Source organism: Haemorhous mexicanus, chromosome 1 (assembly GCF_027477595.1).
Source record: "Haemorhous mexicanus isolate bHaeMex1 chromosome 1, bHaeMex1.pri, whole genome shotgun sequence".
NCBI lineage: Eukaryota > Metazoa > Chordata > Aves > Passeriformes > Fringillidae > Haemorhous > Haemorhous mexicanus.
This window is the reverse complement of record NC_082341.1, coordinates 4,177,746-4,197,185: the sequence shown is the minus strand read 5'-3', so window position 1 is coordinate 4,197,185 and position 19,440 is coordinate 4,177,746. Positions and strand designations below refer to the sequence as shown.

At 43.9% G+C, this 19,440-nt stretch overlaps 1 protein-coding gene across 2 annotated transcripts in view; it reads right to left on the bottom strand.

The window, feature by feature from the left end:
• Positions 1-19,440, bottom strand: part of CRHR2 (corticotropin releasing hormone receptor 2) — a 147,205-nt gene that overhangs the window by 14,389 nt on the left and 113,376 nt on the right. For both annotated transcript variants that reach the window (XM_059838718.1, XM_059838728.1), the window contains 3 exons: positions 9,459-9,544; positions 6,482-6,617; positions 3,974-4,015 (listed from right to left, as the gene is read on the bottom strand). In XM_059838718.1, coding sequence (XP_059694701.1) covers positions 3,974-4,015; positions 6,482-6,617; positions 9,459-9,544 — 264 coding nt within the window. The remainder of the gene's footprint in view (positions 1-3,973; positions 4,016-6,481; positions 6,618-9,458; positions 9,545-19,440) is intronic.

Here is a 19,440-nt window from a genome sequence, read left to right as displayed (position 1 = left end):
AATAGCAAAAGGAAACACATAAATTGTGAAGGGATAAGTCTCCCAGACATGAAGCACTCATTGAAGATCTTATGAAGGGACTTTTGGGGTTTGTTGAGGGGTATCCATAATTTTTGAGCTCTACTACAGACAGCTACTGGCAGTTTGTAAGTACCCAGCAGGATGTGTATCAAACACAGGATGGGATGGATGGAGCTGAGATCTCAGCATTATTAAAGCCTAAATTGATGGATTTTCCAGGCTTTTTGCTTGTGTCATCATTCAGAGCAAGCCTGGCACTGGGGGGGATGAGCAAGCTGATAAAGACCTTTACATGCATTTAAAGAACCCAGCTCTGCTGTAACTGGAAAACCTGAAGTATTTAAAACCTTCTGAGACAGCAAGTTATCAACCCATCCACCACAGACACAGGAACACTGAAGAGACATCTCACTGAGGAGATACTAACAAGGCTTCAGTGATTTCCATGAAGCTTTCAGGCTCCTGAAAGGCTGCTCCTCACAGGTTATTTTTCCCCTTTTTTAGCAAAATCTGGTACCTCATGGGGATTGAGTGGCAATGCCTTCATCACCACTTCTAGTAGGGATGCCTGGCTGGGAGCAGCTCAGCTTTTAAAATAGCTTACTGTGAAATGCAAATTTGTGTTCTGGACAATGTGATTACACACCCAGAAATCTCTGAAAATTCTCTGAGTTTGCTGCCTCCCTCAGTGCTGTGCAAAACAACTGAGGCTAGAACAGGAGATTTTTATCCTGTAAAAGCTTTATGATAGTCCAAAAAAAAAAACCCATTCTCACAGTACATTAAGACAAGCCCAAATTTTTTTCACAGTTTTGAAATAGACAATATTTAATATTTGGGAGGTTTGGACTCGTGGTTCACCTCAAAGAAGCAGTCAGAGAGTTGCCATGGTTTAGTCAGTCAAGTGGAAGTTGCACATTATATGACAAAAAAATGCTACAGGGAAGATTTCCCTCCCAAATTCAGTTTCTGTGGGTGCCCACATGGCAGCAGGGTGTCTGGGCAGGCAGTGGAGAGCCAGCCCAGGCTGGAGCTGCTCAGGTGAGCAGATGGAGGTGCCTGTTGTAAACCAAGCTGATGAAAAGCTTAAAAAGCAAAAAGGTTGTATTGGCTGGCTTGAATTACTGACAAGAGAGAAGCCCCATTGAGAAGCCCCATTGGATCCCACCTGGCTTTCCCACTTCCCAGTCAGATGAGTGTGGCATTCACATTCTCTGAAAAAAATCCCTTCACCCAGGATTTTGCTCCTGGGAAGCTGAGAAGCCTCAGAGAAAAGGAAAACAATTCTGATCTCATTTGATTCTCCTGGGTTTTGCTCCTGTGGAATGTGTTTGGAGATTGTTTACCCACGGGTGATTGTTCCATTGCATTCTGCTGGGAGTTGTTTTCACTCTTTGGCCAATCAAGGCCAAGCTGTGTCAGGACTCTGGAGAGAGTCAGGAGTTTTCATTATTATCTTTTTAAGCCTTTTGTAAGTATCCTTTCTGTATTCTTTAGTATAGTTTAGTTTAGTATTCTTTAATATAATATAGTACCATAAAATAATAAATTAGCCTTCCGAGAACATGGAGTCAGATTCATCATTCCTCTCTGCCACAGGGGTCTCTGCAAATAGAATAGATGAGAATCTTCTCCAGATCCTGGATCAGCTGGTAAGAGCCACAGGGATGCCTCAGATCCTCTGCAGCCTCCCCAGCAGCACCAGATATCTGAGTTTAGGGAAATGAATCAACATCCTAAGCTGGGTGTCTGAACCTTGGACTGACTCCCTCAGAAATGCCTACTCCCAGGGGGATAGAGCTGGAAAATCAGGTCTGGAACCAGTCCAGATTTCCCAGTAGATTGCTCTCAAGGCCTAGAAGGGCATGAGGTGAATCACCCTCCTTTGACAGGCTCAATTATGTCTGAACTCATCAAAGCTACAGGAGATGGGATGTTGGCTCATGGCTTTGGACAGACAGCTCCAGAGTGGTATTATAGGGAAGGGGAAGTTTGGATATTTCTCCCAGTAAAAAGAGCTGAAAGATTGCCAGAACAGCCAGAAGAGTGAAAACCTGCTGAGAACAGCCAACAGCTCCAAGTCGGAGTGCCACAAAATGGAAGTGGGGTGACAGAAAATCCTGACTGGCTGTGAGATCAGATGGCCTGTGTTCCAGCCCCTGATGGTCACTTGGACACCAGGGGAAAAAGGAAAAAAGGCTTTAAAAAAGCCTGGTATGTGCAGGAAGATTCTCCTTCTGCTTGAACAGTGCAGACCTGATGAATATGATAAGTAGATCACAGAATATCCCAAGTTGGAAGGGACCCACAAGAATCATTGAGTCCAACTTCCCCACAGACACCCCAACAACCCCAGCCTGAGCACATCCAGAGGGGGCAGCGAGGCTGGAGAGGGGCTGGGAACACAAACCCTGAGAGGAAGCCCTGAGGGAGCTGGGGGGGCTCAGCCTGGAGAAAAGGAGACTCAGGGGTGCCCTCATCACTCTCACAGCTCCTGAAAGGTGCCTGTGCTCAGCTGGGGCTGGGCTCTTTCTCCAGCAGCACTGACACAACCAGAGCACACAGCCTGGAGGTGCACCAAGGGAAATACAGGTTGGATAACAGGGAAAAGTTTTTTCCAGAAAGAGTGATAAAGTTCTGGAATGGCTGCCTGGGGAGGTGGTGGAGTCCCCATCCCTGGGTGTGTTTACCAAAGCCTGTATGTGGCACTGGGTGCCAGGGTTGAGTTGAGGTGTTGGGGCTGGGTTGGACTGGATGATCTTGAAGGTCTCTTCCAACCTGGTCATTCTGGGAATTCTGTGCATCCCTGGGAGTGTTGTCCAAACACTCCTGGAGCTCTGGCAGCCTTGGGAATGTTCCCATTCCCTGGGGAGCCTGGGCAGTGCCTTTCCCTGATACCCAAGCCAAACCTCCCCTGACACAGCCTGAGGTAAATGCAGTTCTACAGGCACCTGTGTTTTGGAGGAAGATTTAAACTCCCTGTTTTTTAAGAGGCAAATGGAATGGTGACAATTTATGGAAGGAAAGTTGGAAAGAGAACAGAGAAATCTGCTGCCAGGATATAAAAGTGGGATGTGCTTAACTCTGGAAACTGAGCTGCTTCTTGTTAGCATCACCTCAGAACTAATGAGGAAGAGGGAAAGATACTAATGTAAAATAAAACAAAAGAAATATAATAAAAATAAAATAAATTTGTAAAGTTAAAATATTTAAAATAAGATACTGCTGCTTTAAAGCCATACCCATTCTTTCTCATAGCCCACAATGAAATTAAGAAGCAGCACAAAGTTTATACCAACACAGCAGGAATAATGAAGTATGGAATTGATTTCTGCAGAGACTAAAATTTCAGCTGGACAAAGATGACACATTTTAATGCAGGTAAATGAGTCCCTGACAATATAAGCAGGGGAAAGATTTAAATCTCTCACACTTTGGGGTGGAAGTCAAACACTGAGGGATATTAGTGAAGCATTTCTTGCTTGAGTAGCGTAGCTCATATTAATTCTGATTTAATCTGTTTTCAACCCTCTTTTCTGAATGCAACAGGCACTGATCACTCAGAGTTAGTGACCCACATGGACAAACTCCCTCAGCTCAGCATGGCACTACAAAAATGGGTCACCTGCAGCATATCCTTAACCACAGTCCAGCTCAGAAGTAATTAGCTATGCCCAGAAATCATATTTTTAATTAATGAGAAACTTCAAAGAAGTCTTAAGATGAAGAACAGAAAATTTATAATCTGACAAAACTTCTTTGCCTCTGCCCTGATCTCACAGGTAATAGTCTGAAATTGATAAAGTTTTGAGGACAAAGGCTGGGAAATTCAGGTGCACATTAGGAGCCTTCTACACGAGACTGATGGGACTGGGACCCCCTGTAAAAACATCTCAGGTCTCTGTCATCAGGCACCCAAACAAATTCCACCTGCCAGGGGTGAATTACTTACCTCACCATTCAAGAAGCAGTAAAATACTGACACAAAGAAACCCTGGAAAGAAGAGAAAGCAGGCAATTATCAGGTGAACATTTGAACACTGTCACTGAGAGGGGATTGTCCCTGCAGCTGGGCTAAAACATCTCTACAGCACCCAGTCCCCCCCCAGAGGATGGGACAGCTCTGGGGGGGACACCCCAGGCACTCACAGGGGGTGTTAAATGGCTTTAGATGGTCCCAGGAGGGCAAGTGCATCACCAGATTGCTTAAATTCACCTGAGCTCAAAGGCTCTGGGCAGTCTGCTGACAGCAGTGCCTAAACCCCTGAAATGACTGCAAAGTTGGAACTCCTGAGTGTGGAATTCTGTCCATCTCGGTTTCAGGGCTGTAATTATTATCACCATTAACCACCAGAGCCATTTAGCAGTCACCAGAGACTCCCTGTGCTTTCTTTCTTACACACATCTTCATAGAACTAAAGAGCAATGCAGCTTTTCTTTGAGACACTGAGCAACAGCAGGTAAAAAATACAGTCAATTTTAGGAAAAGAAAAGTGTGGAATTACTTTACAGGTAAAGGCTAAGCTTCCTTCCTTGTCAGGTTAAGGGGGACATTTTTTTTTATTTTGGATACTCAGCCGTAATTCCTGGTGGGATGCAATCAGTAAGAACAGTAACCCAACCCTAGATTTGGCTTGCCAGCTGCATGTTTGTATTGATATCCTGGGTGTCAGAGCACTTGTTCCTGCACACAGGAGGTAAAAACACCAATGTCAAATGAATTCCTACCCTGGTTCAGCAGGTAAAGCTGCAGGACACACCTGGGCAGAAAGGAGTGGCCAAAGAGCCTTCAGGGTGTTCAGTTGCTTTTGGGTTTGTGTCAGATTCACAGAGCTGGGGCAATTGCTCACATTCCACTGCCTTTTCCATCTTGCCAGAGCTCCAGTTAATCCAGGGGAGGGAGGAGATGGGGCTGATGGCTCAAAACAGGCTGGGCAACACAGCTCAAGTGTGTCTGAAACACTGTCCCTTTCCTCCCAGTGAAATTCCCACCAAAAGTTTGTTCAGTGATCCATCCCTTGAAACATGAATGATCTTTGAAGGCAAAATATTAGGAATTTCTCTGAAAGCAGCTGGTTAATGTCTTGTTGTCTTCCTTTCTTTTTAACCATCTGGTTCTAAACTTACACTCACCATATCTTTTTTTTCTGAATCAGAGAAAATAGTTAAAATAAATTCCTAACATGCCTTAAAAAATCACCACATTAAATAACTTCATTTAATATTAATTAAATGTTGGGCTGTTGGCTGCACAGAACAGCACATCATTATTGCCTTAACAAGGAGCTTCTTTTTACTCCCTTTTCTCCTTTTCTGGGTGCAATGAGGAACTAAAGGTGAGACTAATGGATTAAATAAACAAAAACTTGTCTGGAGACTCTTACAACCCAAATAGAGCAGCAAGTCCAACAGGCAGGAGCTGTTTCCCTTTGGTTTAGCAACACTGAGTCCAAGTCTCAGCCCAGTGTGTGCTCTGGGAGGACAGAGGCACCTCGGGAGGGGGACCCCTCATCCTCTCTCAGGCAGGTGGAATGAAACATCTTCTCTCTCTCTATTGATTTTATATGAGGAGGTGAAGCCAGTGCTGAGTTAAGGGAGATGAATCCCTCCAGTCCACACCTGAGAAGATTTCCCACCCCACATGACACTCTTGTACATGTTTTATTCATGTGTGAGCTAAGCTGAGCTATTTGCTGGGAGATGTGGGACTCCAGGCAGCTCTTCCAAATGCAGTTTATTCCATCCCAGATGTCACAGCAGTCCAGGGCCGTGGGTGACAGAGCTGTGCCCACAGCTGTCAGCTCCAGCTGCAGGCAGGCCTGGAGACCCTTTGGTTTTGGTTACAATGCATTATGTACTTTTCTTTGCTGAGCACCTTAATACAGGAGAACCAATCTATACCTTAACTGTTACCTATAGCCTATCATCACTACTGTAATTACCATATTCATGTTACTGTTCTCCAATCACTAAAGTCAGTACATTACAGTTCAAGCTAGAAGGTGTTTTTCAGTTTTCTTGCAGTGGAAAATTCTGAGATTTTTTCCTACTTGCAACCTCTGTTGATTTGTTTGCCTGTGGAATCTTTCTGCTTGGTAAAAACATCTTCTTGTTTGAGATGGGTTTATCCTTTGCTCTAAGCCATAAAAACCCCTTCTAACTAACACACCCTTTGCTTCCTTGGTTATCCAGTAAGACTGGCTCAGGAATTCTTTTCTTCTTTATCTAAACTTGCTTCCATCTCTATTCCTTCTTCAGATTCTACATTCAAAAATCTTTCTGCCAAGCACACATATCTGTGAGACTTTCTTGTCAAACTTTCATCCTTCCCAACAATTTGCAACTATAATTTCTATCACAGACTTCATTGCCTGAAGTTTCATGGCTGAAAAGCAGCGAGGACAGAGCTGTATAGAGGATAGAGCTTTCAGCTGATAGAGCTGTAAGCCTGCTCTCTTACCTGAAAAGACTGAAGGAAGGAATTGAAATAGATGAAAACAATCTGGGAAATGTCATCCTCGCCAGGGTTGACAAAGAAAAGCATGTAGGTGATGCCAAGCAGGGGCAGGAGAACCAACGTGGCCTTGACTGCCTTCCTGTGGGCAGGGAACAGAAAACAAATGAACTGTCACTGTCAGATTTCCTGAAAAATCCCCTTGCCCAGGATTCTTCTCCTGGGAAGCTGAGAAGCCTCAGAGAAAAAGGAAAACAATATGATCTCATTTGCTTCTCCTGTGTTTTGCTGCTTTGGGATGTGGTTTGGAGCTTGTTTCTCCAACAGGTGGTTGTTTCATTGGATTCATGTGAATTGTTTTAAGTTAATGACCAATCAGGGCCAGGCTGTGTCAGGACTCTGGAAGCAGTCACAAGTTTTCATTATTATCTTTTTAGCCTTCTGTCAGTATCCTTTCTCTATTCTTTAGTGTAGTTTAGTATAGCATTCTTTAATATAATATAATAGTACAATAATATTAATAAATTAATAACATTATAAATATTAATAAATTAGCCTTCTAAGAACATGGAGTCAGATTCATCATTTCTCCCCATGACAGGGACCCCGAAAATACCACATGAACACAGGGAAGAACAACCATGGAAAGGAGGAGCATGGAAGGAGTGCCACCCTCCCTGGCTGAGCAGTCCTGTCCACCTGGGGAAGTGTCCCAGGACAGCCTTTGAATCTGCTGCTCCCCCACACTCTGAACTCCAGGGGGTGAATGGGAACCTTATTTTTATCCCTCTCTTCTTCCTTTTCTCTCCTACCAGTGAGGCTTGAAGCCTTGGGATTCTCTGCAGGTTTGCTGAGTGATTTCTGACACCTCAGGGTGATGTGATCAGTGAGGCTCAGCTGAGACCTGCTCTGTGCCCATCATTTGATGTTGTCTGCAGTGTAAGCACTTTCTGCAACACCCAACTTGAGTGCTCAGGGCTGTCTTAGGAACCACAAATCACAAAGCAGGTGGTGAAAGAGTGATTAACAGAATTATTAGGGGCTAATCCTTATTATTGGTGCTGTAACAGCATCTTGGGGTGTCAGCTGAGAGCAGCATGTCATTGTATGAACAGAAAGGCTGAAATTTGGCTAAGTCTGTATAAATCCCTGATTAATACCATAATAGGTAGATAAAGACAGGCAGGGGAGCACAAAACCAGTGTCAGGATGAAGTGACAGCCTTAAGGAAAACCACTGCCACACAATTTAATATCTGCCTAGCAAAGGGTTGCTCTGCTCTGCTGTAGAGCATCAAGGCTTTGCTGGAATTCTAAAGGTTTCCATTTAGGCTGTGGAAAAGACAATTCCCTCAGAGAGGCTGCAAGGATAAGATCATTGTCATCTGTTCAAGAACAATGGCAGCTGCTGTAGATTGACTCACTCTGAAGTCTCTAATGCCTCCCTGCAAGCTGCAGAAGGGATAAAAATGTACTGGGGTGTGAATCAGGGCTTTTTCAGGCCAGTTTCAGTTTTATGGCATGAGGTTTGAGCAAGAAAAAGGGGTGTTTTTCCCTTCATTTCTCAGGAAATGTGCAGAGAAGGGTCTGAACTTCAGACCACTGCATGAACTCCACTAACAAAACCCTGACAGGAGCAAAAGGAAGGAATCAGGCAAAACAACAAAGCCCAATACTGCAGCAAAACTGCCTCCAAAGTGCAGCCTGATTTGAGGACATCAAGATGCAACTCAGCTTGAGATGCTGAGATTTCATCCAGAAATGAGTTGGAGTGACTGATCTCACTCCACAAAACCTGTGCCATTTCCTACTGCAAGGACCTGTTAGTCCCCAAGTCCCCCAAATACCTCCCAAGATACTGCAGATGACAAGAGGAGGGCACTCAGCATCTCCTGGTGTCTGAGAATTTGCTTTTAGGCTCTTAAGGCTGATCTAAGCCCACACTGGAGTCTGAAGGGGCCAAGGCACCTTCCCTCCTGGCTTTTCCTTCCTGCCATCCCAGTGCTTGTGGGGCTCTGCTGGGTATGGGAACTGATTTCCCTGAGAAGCCAAACCCAAATGAAGGCATTGATTAGCTGAGGATCAGTTCTGTGATGCAAGCCACTGAGTGGTTACACTAATTCTGGCACCAGCTGAAAGGAAGGGGCACAATCAGCCCTCATTCCCCTCCCCTACATTTGAAATGGAGCATTAAATACCTGTATGCACACATCAGTCACAGAATCCCAGGATGGTTTGGGCTGGAAGGTTAAAGGATCATCCAGTGCCACCCCCTGCCATGGCAGGGACACCTTCCACCATCCCAGGGTGATCCAAGCCCTGTCCAGCCTGGCCTTGGACACTTCCAGGGATCCAGGGGCAGCCACAGCTTCTCTGGGCAGCCTGTGCCAGATTCCCACCCTCACAGGAGAGAATTTCTTCCCAACATCCATCCAAACCTGCTCTCTATCAGTTTGAAGCCATTCCCTGTGTCCTGTCACTCCAGACCCTTGTCAATGGTCTCTCTCCACCCTCTTGCAGGCTCCCTTCAGGCCAAAATTCTGTCACCCCAGAGCCTTTTCCAGGCTGAGCAATCCCAACCATCCTCTCCTCACTGCTCCATCCCTGGGATGATCCTTGTGCCTCCTCTGGACTGGCTCCAGCAGCTCCAGGTCCTTCCTGTGCTGGGGAGCCCAGAGCTGGCTGCAGCACTTACTCCATGAACACTTGGGTACATACAGAAATGGAGAAACCTGTCCTCACATGAGACCAAATCCCTCAGATTTCATGGAAAGGAGGGGATTCTGTGTGTGTTGGGGCCTGAAGTGAAATGGAGTGAACAGAAAAAATGCAGGCAGGCTTTTCTGGAGAGCCTGCACAGATAAATCCTGTGGGCCTAATTTATGAGCTCCACCAACAGTGGCACCTGGAAAGACAAAGATGGGACAAGGACAGGACAATCAAGGCAGAGCTTTGTTAGCAGCAGAAATCACAAGCTGGCTTACCTGTACTGGATTGTTTCTGAAGTGGTTGAAGCTCTCAGCTTTGTCATTAAAATCCTAACTATGTTAAATAGAAATACAAAATTGATCTGGAAAAGAAGGGAGAGAGAGGGAAAAAAATGCAACCAGTCAGTAAAAGAATGGCTTACAGGATGTGATTCACCTTAAAAAGCACATTTTATAGTTTCAGTCTGACTGAAAACAGCCTTTTGGCTTTACCACTGATTGCAACAGACTCAGAAGTTTACTAGAAATACCAGATTGCACAGCAAACATCCAGCAGCTCTTAATGCTTCCAAAACAGCAGTGAAAATGGAGTACCTCATTATTACCCAAAAAAGGAGCTTATTTTTACTGCCTTTTCTCCTTTTCTGGGTGCAATGAGGAACTAAAGGTGGGATTGATGGATTTGCCACTTCCCTTTTCAATCTGCTGAGCTGGCTAATTGTTATTTGTGCTGCAGCCTCACCACTGAGATTTGGTATTTGCTCTAATTACTGTTGCAGCATCTGCGGGCAACTTTCTTGCACAGTGCAAACAGGAGATTAAAAAACCCCAACAAACTGAAAAGAAGATTCATTTTTAGGCTGTGATCAGTGGAAGGATTTGGCTCTCAGGGGCAAGTTTGGAGCTGCTTTCAGAGCATAAAGCAGGGCAGCTTACAAGAAATGGGTCTGTCCCAAAGTTGTCAGAACTACACAACTGCTGAGGTCCCAGCACAGCTTGGGAGAAAATATTTACCTCACACACAATCCCAGGGGCTCCTGGCATTTTTCAGCCCCTGAATGGAACAATTCTGTGATTGACATCTGAATATTTACAAACACCTCAGCAGAGCTTCCAACTGAAAGGTGTTCTCAAAATATGCTCATTTTCCCCCGTGCTATGGGGTGTATTTCAATGTTTACATATCTTGGCCTCCATCACAGCATTCCCTGTGGCTCCTGCTCCATGGCTCAGAACAAATGGAGCAATAAAACACCTGAGCAGACTCTGGGAGACTGGCAGCACTGGGAATGGTGTAAACACCCTATGTGAGATACAGAAATGCTGTTCTAGGAGTTAACACGGCGTTTTTGGAAATTAATTCCTCAGCAGAGCAGGGCCCTGGGGAGTACAAGAAGTAAACAAAGCACTGCAGCCGGTGTGTTTGTTCTTCTCAGATTTGTTTTTTGTCATATTAAGAGCTTGATACTGGTTCATGCTTTATTTATCAGAGACAAAAGCAGCTCCTTATCTGTGGTTTGAGTTGGATCTTAAACTCCTCACACTGGTGACTGCCCTTCAGTAACACAAAGAGAGGTGTTCAGGCAGACTCTGCCCAGCAGGAGGTGAATGGAGGAGACCTTCACCCACCCTCTCTGCAATTCTGCTGCTGAATCTTGAGGTTCTCCATCAGCTCAGAGCCATGCTTGGGTTATTTCTACCAAGGATGCAAAAAAGGCACCAATCCAAAATGTTTTGTGATTGTAATGAAAAGTGCCAGACTGAATTACAGACTCCAAGGTAAGAGCAAATTCCAAATATCAGTGGGACTGATCACTATAGTGATGAACTGGGCTGAGGAAGGCATTTCAAGTTTCATGAGTCCTGCTTCAATGTGACAGCATCCTGCCATCTGAACTGGAAATTCAAATTGCCACAGCCTGCATTAGAAAATGAGGGACTCTGGCCTTTTGTGAAATTCATTTGCAGAGGCGTGACTCATCAGTCCAGAAGAATTGCTAGCTGAAAATTCTGGGAGTTCTTTCACCAGAAACACTCTCATTCTATCAAAGTCTGGTTTAATTCTCCCAGTTCAGCTGCCCAAACCCAGAGCAGAGCAGCACCTGAGGCACCCCTGAGTCCCTGAAGTCTGTGAGTGGCACTGGCACATGTGACACAAAGCTGGTCAGAGACCTCACCTCTCTCCAGGAGCTCCAGGAAGGCAGACTCCTCAGTGCTGACTTAAAAAACTGCCCAGGTGCCTAAGCAACCCTGCCAGGACATGATTTCTAAGTCCATTCTCTAGGAGAAGGTAACAGCAAAGGCCACTCAAACTGAATCCTCCTCCTGAGGAACCTCAGTCTGAACTTCAGAGTGACTTTGACTCTGCTCCTTCCATCATTGCTGTAGTCTTTTACCAGTCTGCCTTTACCTGCAAACCAGAGAATTATTTTTTTTTAAAGGCTGGTGAATGGGACAGGTGGAAGGAGAGCATCCTGAGATGGAGGGAAGGTGCTGGAAAAATGGGTCTTGTGTGTGTGCCCAAGAGGTGATGGCTTGGATGCAGGGGACCACTGAGTCAGGAGAATCCTCAGGCCTTTTCAGTGCATAAAGGGAGCTTAGAAAAATAATTCACAGCTCCTTCTGCCTTTAGAACCTCCTTTAGAACGTGTGAAGCTCCTCCAAGGCTTGGTTTTCCATTTTCTCCTAGGTTTCTCTGGCCAGCTGTTGCTGCAGCAGGACAGGACATGGGTGCAGCCCTGTTCCACACACAGCTCCTGCTGCTGGATTCATCCCACAGTTTCTCCAGGAAAAGGAATAACTGATTCTTCCCCATTCTGGATTTTGTGGCTAAGAGAGAAAAGCCAAGTGACTTGGCCTTGGCTATAAATCAATTCCATCCCAGAGTGAGGATTAGGAGAGCAAGAGCATAAAGAACTGAGTTGGGCTGGCATCATTTCTTGTCAGATTAAGCAGTTGGTTATCCCAAGATCTGTTTATATTCACTGCAAAGGAATGGAAACTTTTCAACAGTGGTTCATTTGACCTATTTTAAATGAGTGGTTTTGGACTAATAGGGCTTGGACTTGAACCATTTGCCCACACAAATCTTCCACAGATCTTCAGGTGAGCTTCAACAGAGTGAATGGGGCTGTGTCAATGAGGTTCTCTGACACTGCAGTCCATGGGAGCTTAAAAATGTTTGGAGGCACCAACATTTTGTCTCTATTAAGTTTTCTCTGAGAGTTCTCTAAGACTTGGATAGGGTCATCCCTACAATGCAGATCTTAGCAAGCAAAAAATCCAAGGGAAAAGATGAAAATGTGGTCACAGCAAAATACTTATTTTTGGTTTTTCCTTCTTGAAGAACATTTCAGTGTGTTCACTTTTAATAATTTCTTCAAAAAACCAAAAAAACAACACCTCACTCTGATGCCTTTTCACAAAAGCACTCTGAACTCTATTTCAAAAATAAACTGGCTCAGTAGGGTCTTTTAGCAGCACTCAGAGAGGTCTGAAGAAACTATTTTAACTATTTCTGAATGGATCTGAAGATCAATTTTCAGTGCATAATCAGATGGGGTTTTAATTGTCTGTTTGTTCTTGCTGGGCCTGAGACCAAGCTCGTGGGGATGATGGGGGCAGTTTGCTCAGGAGAGGGGACATGCTCAAGCAGGGAACAGGCTGCTGCACACAGCCTGCAAGAGCTAAAGGCTTGGAGATGAAAATGGAGCTGTCTTCTCAGCCGGAGAGAATCCATCCAGTGCTAGTGGCTACCAGACTGAGCCTGATTTACAGCAGAGCAGATGAAGGCTGTGCTCTTTGTTCCTCAGCTAGATCACGGTGTCTCACAAGGAGAAGGATCTCACTCCACTGCAAAGTGAGTTTTCCTAGGAAAGAGCCTAAGTGCTGTATTAACCAAAGCACACAATTATTTGTCAAGGACTTCTTTGTTATTATGGAAGCTCTGTGTCAACAGATTAATTCCTCAGGGCTTGGCAGCTCTAACAAAACCCACACATCAGTTCCATCAAAGGAGACCCAGGAAAAGGTCATTTAAGAGAGGTAATGATGAAAGGCAGTGCATCCTTTTTATTTTTCTTTAGGCTCATTTTCTATTTTCATTCATTTCTGTTTATCCATGTTTTCTGCTTCCTAATGGAAAACATAACTAAAGATTTTTACCTTGACATTTACTGGTAGATAAAATGAATCCAAAGGCAAAGTCTTGAAGATAGAATAAAATGGCTTATTTTTTCTTCTCCTTTATTTATGCCATGCTAAGAATATCATTATTGCTGGAATAAGACCCTCTCCAAGTACAGATGGGGAAAAAAAAAGTTTTCATTTCTTGCCAGAAGTTTAGTCTTTCCATTTCTAAATTGGGATGAAAATTCAGACCCCCAAAATGGAGTTACAAGCCAGTGATCCAGAAAGTATTTGAGCCATCTGTTTTGGCACTGTTCTACCATAACCTGAAAACACGAGCCCAGAAACTCTTCTGAAGCAAAAGAAACTTTTCAGTAAATGATTTTGGTGGTAAAATTTTTTTCTCCTAAAAAGCAAATTGCACTTGAGAGGAAATTTATCTCCCTTATCAAGATGAAATAGCCAAAGTGCACAAAACAGGCAATGCTGACTCTGGGGGCTTCTCTGCAGTTTTCCCCAGCCCAGGAGTTTAAAAGGGAGGTCATTAAGCTCTGCTCTTTCTTTTGAGAATTTAATGGACAACTGCCTTTTATTGTGCTCATTTTCTGCTGGGTTTTGTATTTCACGCTTCACAGAAAGCCTGTGCTCCTCTGCTTCCTAGAATGTTTGTTCCTCCTCACTCCCAGGAACCATAAAAATTATTCTATTTAGATTTCATATTTTTTATGCAGTGCTGTAAAATCACTTCAGGGTTAAGTAACCCAAATTGGGATCAGAGCAGTCCTTAGAGTGAGAGCTCTGGATGCTGCCACCCTGACCTCAGATGAGCACTCTGCCAGTAAATTAATGCTTTGTTTTAATTGTTCTACCATGCTGGCCTGACCTGATCCTCAGATAGAGCTTTTTATCATGAAACTTTCTTTTTCAAAGGTCACAGGCACCACAATGAGTCCTTTGGGCAAAGGGCTGGAAAACACTTTTATGTACAATCAGGAGTAAGGATTCCTGAAATCCTTATTTGATTAAGAAATCCTTATGTGATTAAGAAGAATGAACAGAAGTAGAAATTTCAGAAAATTTGTAGAGTGTTTGTGGTACTGGACACCTTGCTGGGCACTTATTGACTCCACAGCTACAAAATATGAATAGCAAAAAGTCAATAATAGCAATGGTGGCAAAATTGGAGATAAATTCTGGATGGACTGTAATCAAACCAGCACATTATCTTTGTGCTCTGTGCAGCTAGTACATGCATGCAAAACAGCAGAAATTATGTTAAAAGTCCTGCAAGAAGAACTCAGGGATGTCAACAGGTCATGAACTGTGAAGCTGCAGCAGTGGAGGCACTGCTCATCTTTACAGAAAAAGAGATTTAAAAAAACCAATAGGAAAACTAATTTGATCAGTGTTGGAGAAAAAACATAAGCCATTCAGATAGGAAGGAGAAGGGGAAATGAAAAAATATATCAATAATAATAATAATAATAATAATAATAATAATAATAATAATAATAATATCTCAGTCTCTGAACAGAGCAATGCAGAAGTGGAAAAACAGAAGTGTGAAGAGAGTCAGTAGAAACCAAGAAAATATTCAGAGAAGCAATTGTATCAGCAAGGAGGATGCTTACACAGGACTAGGGAATGCTTTTCAGCAAAACAACCCATAAATGAAATGCATACAGCTACATACACAGGGGAGATACTTCTTTACATAAAATAGTGAGTGAGAAAACTCTGATTTCTTTAGAAGAACAGAAGAACTTCAGCAATGTGGTGAAATGGAGCAGGACAGATCAAAATAAGTGAAGGCAGTGACAGGGCAAGGGGGAAGGGCTGCTTCAAACCAAAACAGAGTTGGTTTAGATGGGATATTAGGAGGAAATTGTTCCCTGGGAGGATGGGAACCTGGCACAGGGTGCCCAGAGAAGCTGTGGCTGCTCCTGGATCCCTGGAAGTGCCCAAGGCCAGGCTGGACAGGGCTTGGAGCAGCCTGGGATGGTGGAAGGATAACTCTCACTTATGAAAAATTCCTTTTTGTCAATAAATCAGCTGATTTTGTTCATAAGCGTAAGCACCTCCACTCTCTGATGTGACAAACTTTAAAACACCCTGTCTTTCCACAGCCTTGGCTTTGAAAAACTGAACTAACTCAGGTATTTTCTGATTTTTTTTTCCTGTCAAGGCCTTCCAGAGCATCAGCCAGTGGCTGCTACAATGAGGTACTGATATTTCCCATAAGCTGAAGCTGGTCTGGACAAAAATCTTTGTAAAGAAGAGAAACAAGGTGTGAAGGAAGAGTGATGTGGTTTGTGAAGTCCTCTGAAAAAGTCAATTAGACAACAAGGGAGATCCAGTGGACAATCCTCTGAAAGGAATTCAAATTCCAAACTCTGAAAGGACAATCCTCTGAAAGGAATTCAAATTCCACACTCCAGAGGTTCCCAGAGAAATTTGGCTGTTGCAGGCTTGAAGGGAAGAGAACACAAGGGAAAAGGGCAGGAATACATATATATATATGTATATATACACATATATTATTCTGATTTCTCAGTGGAAAGAGGCTAGCAGCAGATCTGTGCTGTTTCACACCAATCTCAGGGATCTGTAAAAGGGATTGAAGAACAGCCTGGCAGATTTTTAGTGGCATCAAACTGCTCAGAGCAGCAAAAATCAAGACTGATTGCAAAGAGCTGTGCAGGGACTGAGTGATCAGGCAATAACCTGGCACAAGAAGTCACCTGATGGGAAGGTAACACCACGGGGGACACAAAACAATCTCAGCTTTACAGGGAGAGTTAAGAGCTTTGGGAGTTTTCATTCACAAAATAAATGTTGGAATTACACTCACTGGCTCCCTGAAAATCTCATCTCAGTTCCCAGCAGAAGAAAGGAAACTAAAAAACCCACCTGGAATTACTGAGAAAGAAAAACTCAGGCAAGGGGATGCAGATGTAAAAATCCATTTGTGTGGTCACACCTTGATTACTGGGGTTAGGTTTGAGCTTGCAACCACAAAAATGCTGCATCTTTAATGAGCAGCACATCATAGAGACCTCTTGGCTATCTGTGGTTTTCTCTGCAGAGCAAAATCTCACACTGAAATAAGGACCCTTAACTCCTCTACTTGTCATCCAGGAATCTCAAAGCAAGGGAGGATAATTTTTAAATAGATAATTTAAAAATAGATAATCATTAAAGTGGCTTTATAGCTGGGGAAACTGAGCTTTGAGCAGCGATCTAACTTATTCAAAATTAAATAAATGCTGAAGGCAGAGGCAGAAGTGAATCCAGGGCCTCCCCCACCTCATACACCCACTCACTGCAGCAGCTAACTGGTGAATTCACTGTACTGAATTATTTTCAACCAGACACAAAAAACCCCAGAGGCTGCAAAACTCTTCAAATTCTCAAGCACAAGTGGGAAAAAAAAAAAAATCTATTAAAGTTGAATGAAAGGTTTTGGGGGGAAAAAATTGATCTGCCTGCTTGAAAAATTACAGATTTATACAGTCTTAACTCTGAGAAATATTGCAGAGCAGTTCATAGCTGGGGTGAGCTCACAGCAGAAGTCACTGAGGGGAAAAAACAGCTCAGATAACTGCCTCTGGTTCTCTGGTGCCTCTTCTCTGAGACTTCTCCTCTGACCCTGCTCTGTTTTCAAGGTTCACCAGTTCTTTGGCAGTTTTCCATCTCAAAGTGAACACAAGAAATGTGTTTTCCTTAATAAAATCAGGAGGATTCACTGATTTTATTAAGGAATTCACTTCCCTGGCTTTTTTCCCAACCCTCTGCCTCTTCTTTAGCTTTGGTGATTAAAACTCGGTTATGTGACTGTGAGAAAAGAATTAAAAACCCCAATGTGCTCAACTGAAGAGAAAATATCTAATAGAGTGTGTCTTTCCAGTGCTATGAGAAGTTAAATTTCAAAGCATCCAGTGTGCTCAATTATTAATTCTCTGGTGGGATACGTAAAAGACAAAATCCATTCAGGAATGAAAGAACAACAACAAAAAAGATCATTACCTAAATTTTGTCCCTCAGATGTTTTGTCAATAAAAATACAGGTTTCTTGCCCAATATACAGAATCAGCACTTATATTCAGTGTCCTTTTTTTCCTGCAATTTTCTCTAAAATAGTTACCCTGTTTTCAGCTCAAATCAATCTCTGAGCTCCTTCTACACAGACAAGTAGAAAATCAATCAATCAATCAATCAATCAATCAATCCATCCATCCATCCATCCAACAACTCCACTGCCTCATTCAAGGTTTTGTACCCAAGACACAACACAATATTGTGATCTAGAAATGGACTTTAGGGCTTCTGCCATGATCAAAGGCCTTTTTGGGGCCAATCTTTATTTCCCAGTGAGGCTTAGAGCTCCTGCATGACCTGTTCCTTGTGTCACACCATCCTGTGCTGCAACAGCTCAATGCACAGAGGTGAGAAAATGAGAAATCAAAACCAGTGGAAATAATTGTTGACAGGAAAAAAAATCTTTAAAAATAATATTTCAACAGAATTGCATCTTTAGAAGCAAGTTTTATCCCTCTAAGAATATTCAGCACTCCAGTGGTTGGTGCAATGATGCTTCTGGAGTACACCAAGATGTGTCCAAGGGGTAACCAAAGCTCACCTGAGCTGGACAAGGAGCTCTTGGCTCTTCACTCAGGTGGGTGAAGGCAATTTTAACTGCCCCAGGTGCACAGGATCTGTAATTTCATGGAGTGTTTAGAATTCCAGCTTTTAGTGTTAGTCCTCTTTTGGAAATAACACTAATTTCTTCTTGTAACATTTGTGTCCCTTTATTTTTCCAGCAGAGGCCCGGGATAGCTGTCTCAGAGAGTTGCCACAGAATGGTTTGGGTTGGAAAGGACCTTAAAGCCCATCCAGTTCCACCCCTGCCATGGCAGGGACACCTTCCACCATCCCAGGGTGATCCAAGCCCCATCCAGCCTGGCCTTGGGCACTTCCAGAGATCCAGGGGCAGCCACAGCTGCTCTGGGCACCCTGTGCCAGGGCCTCCCCACCCTCACAGGAGAGAATTTCTTCCTAATATCCCATCTCAATCTCCTCTCCATCTTCTCCAAGCCATTCCCCCTTGTCCCATCAGGCCTGTGCCCTGCCCTGTTTGTTCTTTCACAGAACACAGCTGCAGCTCCACTTCAGTTTCTCTTTAGCTCAACTCCAGCTCGTGAGCAGTGACTGGAAGATGTCACAGAGCTGTCCTCTTTTTGAAATCCCTGGGTTTTCCACTTGTGGTGGCCACTGTTCACTGGAGGGAAGAGGAAGGCAGCACTTGTGCTAAGGCAGAGACATAATCCCACTGAGGGCAGTGATGTCTGACTGGGTCCATGGCACATGTCAAATTTCAGTGCTCTTCATCCAGCACTTGTCACAGCACCCTTGAAAGGGTCACTGACTCAAATAACAGCAAGTGATGCTTCAGTCATTATCTCCAGTTTTAATTTATTCACATAAGGATCAAACAAGTGAGCATGTCAAGTGGCTTTAAGACACCGTGGGGTTGTGGGTTTTAATTAGAAACACTCCAAAAATGAACTGGAAGTTCAAATAAAAAATAAAAAAAAGTGGGGGAGCAGATTTTGGGAATCAGGAGTGTGCTGTAACAGGAGCTTTCAGATTTAGATTTTGTTTGCAGAGGGAAACAGTGCTCCCCCAGCAGTGCTCTCTGAGGGGAATAACCCTAAAGTGAGGGGAGGAAGGGCTTGCCCTTAAATTGTAGCAGCTCCTTTCCACCCCACAGTGCAATTACTGCTGTTACCTCATTAGTGTTTTAATTAGGGCTCAAGTGCAGGCAGGCCAAGGTAGGAAGGTTCAGTTCAGTGTCAGCTCTGGGCTCTTCAGTCACTGGCCCAGTTTAGAGGGGTCTCAAGGCTGTTCCAAATTAGAGGCAGATATAATGATCCCTATAGAAAATGGCAGCTCCCAACCATACCTCCATCTTCTGGATCTCCCTGGGGTCTTTAAATATTTACAGCACTGTTCTGGGGAGAAAAAAGCCATTTCATGACTCTATGGTATCTGTCCATGGCCAGGGAGTGTCCCTGCAGGGCTGATCAAATTCCACCATCCCATAGGGAGATGCTCCGCCCAGGGGAGGAGC